This window comes from Bombyx mandarina, chromosome 05 (assembly GCF_030267445.1).
Source record: "Bombyx mandarina strain Sakado chromosome 05, ASM3026744v2".
NCBI lineage: Eukaryota > Metazoa > Arthropoda > Insecta > Lepidoptera > Bombycidae > Bombyx > Bombyx mandarina.
In genome coordinates this window covers 6,759,526-6,767,847 of record NC_143212.1, presented here as the reverse complement: position 1 = coordinate 6,767,847, position 8,322 = coordinate 6,759,526, and the positions used below count along the sequence as shown (strand labels likewise).

The following is an 8,322-nucleotide window of genomic DNA, read 5'->3' as shown; positions in this document are numbered from 1 at the left end:
TTTGTGGGTTTGATTTTTATTACACGATGTTATTCCTTCACCATGGAAGTCAATCGTGGACATTTGTCAAGTATGTATTTCATTAGAAAAATTTGTACCCGCCTGAGATATTCGAACACTGTTGCATCGCTAGATACGAATACGCGGCCAGAATGGCGCAGGATGGTGAACAGCAAAGTACGCGAGTTCGAGGATCAGCGTAAAGCTGACCTTGTTTACAAACGCGACGAGTTGAAGGCCCGCCCACCTGCTGCCATAACCTATAATTATAAGAACGGCGTGCTTACGTGTCCTCAATGCGCAAGGAGTTTTGCCGCGAAGATAGGCTATATAAGCAATCTTTGAGCGCACGAGCGGCAAATCGACGGATAGGAGTCAAAGTGGTCGCCATGGCCGAAATCGGTCGGATGAATCATCATCATCATATACCTATATATAAAAGATTAGGCCGTATGGTATGATACATTTGCCTTTCCATTTGGAAAAATAAAACTACTACTATAGATAGTATTGTCAACTGTCAATTAATCAAATTAATTTGTGTTGAATGAAAAAAAATATGGTGTATGCGTAATAAATTCCATTAAAATCCAAAAAAAGGATTTTTCCAAATGAAATGCAACGTTCGAGAAGTGGCTCAGCTGAGCGATCGACCTTGTGTAATTGAAGGAAGATTAAATTACAAAAAGATTACAAATGGAAGCTACAGACATCAAGCAAGTGAGTAAACAGTTTGTTTTCTCAAATATCATTCATTTAAACGTTCTTATGTGTTTGCTCTATATCTCTATATCTTCAAGAAATTTTTTAATGTAAGTATTAAAATTAATGACCCTTATGTGGCTGTTTAAGTTATTATCAAAAACAAATAATTTATACTCAGAACAGGCACAAGATATATGTAGTAGTTGATAAATTTTTTTATTACAGTTTTTAAGGAACGATGGTTTCGGCTAATTAACAACTATTTATTTTATTTTAAAATAAGTGAAATGGGTAAATTTGACACGAAAAACCCTGCTGGAGTATTTGTGTTGGAAAACTCGTCAATACAGATGGAACATGGCCAGAGCATACCATTCTCATTCTCAATTTCATTTATGTGAGTACTTTATTCTTAGCATTTATTTCTCTGGAGAATTTTCATTTGCTACTTGAAATGCACTTTGGAAACCAGACTATACCTATGCAGCAAAATGATCGTAATTATCAGTGTCAATTTTATTTAATGAGCATTCAGTTTCAGTGTCACATCATTTTTCTAAATTGCTTAATGAAGCAATTACTGGTACATGCCTAGATGACTCATGATGATTGAACAATGGAAAAAGCATGTATTTTAAGGTGGCATACAGATATAGCACATACTGACTCTTTTATTGAATTTGTTTCATGAGTCTGTAAGATCTGGTACAACTACCCTCTGTATTTCTGCCACATAGCCCTAATATGTTCTGGTTTGAAGGGTGGGACAACAGTTAATTGAGACTTAGACATCATGTCTCATGCCTCATGTCTCATGTCAAAGTGGGTAGTGACATTCAAGTTTTTATATCTACAGGCTCACATATACACATAAAATTAAAGTCACCAGCCTGACTCATGTCATACTGTATTATTATAAAGTTAGGAGGATATTGTTATTGGACCTATTTTTGGTACAGGTACATACATACATAAAATATTGCTGGGATGATGCACTTGTATAGCAATATTTTTGACAAATTTCCTAATATTTTTGATTTTCATTTAGAGTAATGTCCTCCACATTCATATAGACAGTGTGGCCATCTCTCCCATGTCTGAAGGCATTGTGAATGCTATAAACATTACAAAGTCATTGTGGCATTGACTTTGTAATGTTTATAGCATTTATTTAACAAAATTGTTTAAATAAAAATGATACTTTAGGGCCATAATCATATGTAGCAAAATACTTGTAAATTGCCGGGGCAATGGTGTGAATATAATTTAGTAAAAATTTACAGATTTTATAGGCATTGATAAATTCAGAACACACCTTTCAGAGATGAACCTGAAAAGAGGCATGTATTTGCTGCGCGAGCTGAGGATAATGTAGTAAAATGGGTAATCAGTTTACGGGAATGCTCATATGAATATTTACGTAATAGACTCCATACTTTACAATCCAAAATATTTTCAATCACTGGCAAGGTAATAAAATAAAAAAAATGTACATTTTTTATTATTATTATATTAATTTAAATATAGCTTCTATTTGTTTTATACTTCGATCAACAATAGTAACTAGATAAAGGGACACATACAAAATCAAAGCAAAAACTGTCCGCATGAATATACACATACATAGCTACATTGGTTTACAACAAACGGAGAAAAAAGTTTTGAAACAGTTTTAAATTCAAACTAATTACAACTATGGCATCTAGTAATAAAGTCACAAATCTCCAAAACATTATTTAATACTTACGATCATTCGTCTCAAAGCAATAAATTACTCCTGTCACTTAAAAACGAAAAGACATATGTTAAACAATCTTTAATGTTAAATCAACCTTAATTAGAAACAATTAAAGTATTTTTTTCCTTTATTGCTCTGAGAACTAACATCGTTTTGTTTTATTAATTTTGCTTCTTGAAATTTCGAAACTGAAACTTGACCGTTGCCTGTCTCGTAAGCTCTTTCCATCTCGTCCGGTCCTCAGCTGCTCGAATGGCGGTTGTTTATTATTTATTAGCTTAAAGCTTTTTATTCTATTCTATAATATAACTTATACTTCATGTACTTACTGAAAGTATCTTACTCCGGCCGTTAAATTGGTATTTCGGGCATTTTTTTGCAACTTTTGAATATACACTGCGGCATTGTGAGACGGGTTGACATTGGCTGTGTCTGAAGTGAACTAAACAAAATAAGAGCTCACATTTCAAGTGACCTGTTATTTAACGAGACGGATTTTTGCGCCGACCTGAAATCTACATACTATTGTTGATCGAAGATTTTATAGCTTAATATAGTTAACCTTTAATTTTTTTGTTATTTCCCGTTAGGATCCATTATTGTTGGTGCCTAGAAATGAGGGTGCTTGTTTGTGGGCACCTGCTGTTCCTTTTTCAACAACACCTGCGTGCACAGTGAACACAAGCTCGTTTAGTTGTCATCTCCACACTAACGGTGCATTCACTCTTGAACGAAGCAAGTCAGATGTTCAGGCCTACAAGCATTGTCGTACAGAGTTCATACAAAAAGCTACTTTCTATACCAATGAATCAAAACCAAAAAGTGAAAAAGATGAAGAATGCACTTTTGCATTAGGAAGAAGTAAAACCTCAGCTCTTCTTCCTGGGAGTGTAAATCTAATGGATTCTAGTATATTTGACAATCGCCCTTCATACTCCAGAGCGGCGCCCAGTCCGCCCGTACGTACTAAACTGTCACCAAATAGTCGACGTGCTGAATTAAACTATGATGTCAAAGTATTTGCTGAACATGGAAGGCATTTGAATACAACAGGAATACTTGACGACATTCCTGTGCCACCCAGGAGAAAAATATCACCCAAACATTTAGTGCCCAATGACAATGATTCTAATAGAGAACTACAGACATCAAGTGAAGATCTTATTACGTTTTAAAAAATGTTTTATTTGCAATAAGGTGTATTGGAGCCATTCCGAAAATGAAAACAGATTGCAGAGCTGTGTTCCTTGGTACAGTGGCATAAAAAACTAAATCATAGAATTATATTTCACTTTTTCGTTTGTATTGAAGGTAATCTTAGACATTTGAAGAATGTCCAATGCGCAGGACACACATTTATTACTGAGAGAATGCAAAGCAGTTTTTGCTACCTGCTTTTCCGTTGTAGAAATACCAACCAATAAGATTTTTGGTTACATCCGACTCTTTTTACATACCACCTCACAGCACCCAACGTGTGGTGCTATGATTCGGGGATTCGATACCTTGCTTCAAAATGGGTAGTAATACATGGCTGTTTTACATTCGGAAAAGGTGCCCAAACACCTAGAACTAAGTAAAAATCCCACCTTTACAAAAATGTGTATAATATTTATAGAGCAAAATATTATAAAAATAAATCAAAGTATAAAATGATAGAATTTAGATATGTGTCGATCGAATACTGACCGAATGACGTCTCTCGATAGTTATTGACCTGCAACGACTGAACGTAATCGATGTGCAGACGACAGAAGGAAGATCTAATAAGTTGTATCAATATTATATTTTGAATTACCTTTTTTTCAACTTTATAGTCGGTTATTTAGTCAAAATGCAGTTTTCATTCCAAAAAAGTTCTGTCAACGGTTCAACGATCGAATTTTTTAACTTGCCTTACTAAACGGTTACGAAGGATGCAGATTACACGTGGACCGATCGACATGTCTCATTTAATATGACTTGTGTACCAATGTTGTTGTTTAAATATAAATTAGACTATAGTAAAGAGAATACTGGTCAATGGCCACGGTAATTATTTTCTCTGTTTGTCCACTTGGACAATTACAGGGGATGTAGCCCATACAACGGAGTATTTTGTACCGAAATTCTACCTCGGCCATAGTTAACGGTCTATTTTTACCTTCAAAATATTATATTTAATTAATAATTAACCAGTGTAATTAAGAGTGTAAAGAGTATATAAATCATTGAATTTAAGACTGCTTTGTGATATTAGCAATTTGAAAGAAGGCGTAATATTAGTTAAACAACGATTAGTTTATCTAAGCGATATGTTGCCTATGATGAAAATAATAGGTTAAACGAAATATTTAATTACAATATCTTTTAATTTTATTCACGGACTATAAAATATGTCAATATTCTAAACAAAGGTTTAGCTTGTAATACATCACAGACGCCTTAATGTAATTATTTTACGAGATGAATCTTGATATGGTGCGGCGCTCTTCGTAAACATACAGGGTGTCTCAGAAAGTAACGATAACCTGATATCGGGGAAAAGACACTTATGATGAGCCAGTACAAAAAAATAGCGTTTTACACAGTTACACACTGTTACAGAGTACCAATTATTCATTAAACAAAAAAATACGCAAAAATCCAAAATATAATAGTAAGTAGTAAAAAGTATAATAATAAGTAGTATCATCGATAAATGTAGCTGTTCTAAATTTACTGAAAAAAATTGTAAAAAAAAACAATAGAATACCTAACTGAGCTACATACGTAGAAGAATAAAATGGTTCCGGGTAGTGCATTTTTTGTTTTTCAATAAAATTGTTGGTACTTGAGTACTACTGTGTATAGAACGCTGTTTTTAGTTACTAGCTCATCGTAAGAGTGTCTTTATCCGGATGCCAGGTTATCGTTACCTCCTGGAACACTGCTATATAATGTGATTTGACCAGGCCTTAAGTGAATTCAATCTTTGTTACAAGTAAATTAAATAAAAAAAACATAATTGATGATTATCATTATTACAAAAATGCGTATATTTAAATGTATATCTAATAAAAAAATCAAATAAACACTGAACGAAAACTAAGCGATAAAATTTCAAGAGAACCTCCAAAATCACTTTAAACTACTACAACTAACTTAAAAATATTTTGCAATCGGGCGAGCATTGTGAATATTATACTGTATAAAGCCATAATACTCATTTTATTTATATTAAATTATATAGCAATTTATCCTTTCTTTGAATGGTTAAAACTTGAATTTTATTGCCTTAAAAGATTCAACTTAGCGTAAGGGATCACCGTTACTCATCGCATCTTCGAAAGCCAGTTTTCAAATCGCGTTTAGTTAGACTATTACATGTAGCGCTCGGAAAAGATTGACAAGGAGAGTTCATTCTAGAGCTGGATAGTTCGTGGCAAAAATGATCTGTTGGAATGCGTGGAATGCATTACAAACTGATTGGTTGCATTCTGCTCGTGTGGCGTGTGTTGTGATGGTTGAACTTTACGGGAGCAGTTTCCACAGAGCATCGGGTATAAAACAGCTGATGCTCCAAACGCTCTGTGAAACCAGAAGTATTGTACTATCCGAACAGCTCTTTGTGTGGATAACTCTTGCCAAATGTCTGAAATGTTCACCTCTGCAACATTGCGACATGTTTTTTCCGATTTTTGTGACATTTTCTTTATGTTAAAAATATCTAGACGAATGCATACTTTAATGCTTATTGTTAGTAAATTAGTTATTAATTTTGAGATTAATCATCAAAGCATGACGTTATTACGTAATTTTAATTCGCACCATTGATATATCTATATGAGATTTATATGTTTGTATTGTTAGCAACTTATATATTTAAATGAAATTATTCGAACTGTATAGTCAAAAGTTAAAACTTGAATTGTCAAAGTTTTACACTTGCACGTACACAACTGTTATTAATTCTCAAAAAAGACAACGATTACATTATATATGCTGCATACACTATTCCTACACATTCACTACAAAATAAATTGTTAAACCGAAATTGAAAAGCTGTACCACAAACCGGCCAAATATTGAGCAAACTATTGATTAATTTCATACGGTGGTTCTTACGGCTCGATTTTTCGAGTCTGTTTTCTAAGCTTTGCATTCATAATGTGGCGGTAAGTTCGTGTCAGCAGGCAGTAATTACATAATACACAAACTTTGTAAACTCATAAACATCGTGTTCTGCGTTTCTGCTTCCGTTTTCAACATGGACTACATTAAATTTCCGAAGGATAAAGCGCCCTGTTACAAATCTGCCGGTTCGGAAAACCCAGTTAAACATAATACTGAGCTTCCAGATTATAATAAGGAGCTACGCTATCATCAAATAGAAAGAACTTTAAACGGGCCACTTGAGAATAATGGAAAGAGTGGAGTCCTAAAAGTAACTTTTGACATTGTTGAAGTGAACGATGAAGTGCTTAGTGCGAGTTTCTTAACGTTCTCTATAGCGTAAAAGTTAAGCCAATTCTGTATGGAGTTAGAACAGCGCCCCTAGCGGCAAACGTAGGCAAACGATCCCATTCCAACAAGTATGAGCTAACTTTTACGCTATCGAAAAAGTTAAACTCGCACTAAGCACACCGAACAATATATTTTTTTTTAATTTTGTAATTCTAATATAACCAGTTTCAATTACTTAAGTTTCAGATTTGAAGTGCAGAAACTGTTCGTCACTTAGGACTTAATTTTTACACGATTTAAATATGGCCAATTTGCATCCTAACTCTAGAGACTAAGTGAAAATAAAGACGTCTTCCCTTTGCTGACACGAATACGAATAGAACCATCATTTTTAAACTAGTGCTCGATGACTTTTTCTTTTGAAGGAGTTATCATTGGTGGTACTTGGGCCTTTCCATTTTTACCAGGACAGGTGGGTGCAAACGAGCTCACCCAGGAGGGACTCGATTGACTAACCACCGGCAATCATAATTATTTTCACATCTATAGCATTGGAAAATGAGTTTTAAGAAGTTCCAATAACAAGATTTTTTAGATTTTATACAAACTTCCGTAATGATAGATGACAAAGGCTGCACAACATATTTATTTTAATGACTAAAGCAAATGTATATCTGTAAAATGCTTAACATTTCTTTGGGAATCGAATTTGAATTTTGTTCAAACTAACAGTAATTATCATGAATGAATTAAATCCAACGCTTTTAGTATAGTTGAACCGAAGTTAATGTAGATAAACCTGTTATTGTCCAAAAACTCAATAAGTCATTTCGGAATGAATTGTATTTTTTTTATTTTTTAAATAAACTATCAAAATGATGTTTCCTTTATTTATTTTTCGTTTGCGGACCTAGTTTTGAATGAATGTTTAAAAAATGATTTGATGCATGATGTTTTTATATTTTCCGAAGCAAATTCCACTCTTAGCTTCTCTTTGCTTTAACAATAAAATTTAACAATTACCTAACTTCCGAAATCGGGTTTGATATTTTACAGGAAAAGAAAAGAAGCTTATTAGCGGATATTTAATTCCTTTACAGGTAGGTAGTTACAAAAAGTACATTGAGAAGTGGGGTATAAAGGTAATTTAGTAGTCTAAATGATGACGAAGCTTTTAAAAGCTGTTTTTCAGTTATCCTGCACATATTTGTGTGCGGTGCACTACAAGTAAAATTATGTTACATTATGAAATTTGTGAAGTAAGCCCTTAGTCTGTTAGTCTTCTACGAGTATTATATACTTTGCATCACTCGTTTCCGAAAACTATCTTATTTTATTCAATATACCTAACCTTAAAATTACCTTTAATCATGATCTACGATCGATGCCTATAATAAAGTTCAATTTTAATATTTCATTCAGTTTTGGTTCATCACAGAGAAAGGAAGATAAAT

At 33.5% G+C, this 8,322-nt stretch overlaps 1 protein-coding gene across 1 annotated transcript; it reads left to right on the top strand.

The window, feature by feature from the left end:
• The first annotated feature begins 517 nt into the window (after positions 1–517).
• LOC114246656 (uncharacterized) lies at positions 518–7,747 on the top strand. Its single transcript, XM_089727625.1, has 4 exons — positions 518–720; positions 931–1,102; positions 2,028–2,175; positions 3,034–7,747. Exons 1-4 carry the CDS (start codon positions 612–614, stop codon positions 3,616–3,618), a joined length of 1,014 nt encoding a protein of 337 aa, XP_089583751.1. The 5' UTR covers positions 518–611; the 3' UTR covers positions 3,619–7,747.
• The last annotated feature ends 575 nt before the right edge of the window (positions 7,748–8,322 follow it).

Coding starts and splice junctions, on each gene's coding strand:
- LOC114246656 (XM_089727625.1), top strand. CDS start 612: ATGAAATGCAACGTTCGAGAAGTGGCTCAGCTGAGCGATCGACCTTGT. Junction 721..930: donor AAGCTACAGACATCAAGCAA/GTGAGTAAACAG, acceptor TTTTTATTACAG/TTTTTAAGGAACGATGGTTT. Junction 1,103..2,027: donor TCATTCTCAATTTCATTTAT/GTGAGTACTTTA, acceptor CACACCTTTCAG/AGATGAACCTGAAAAGAGGC.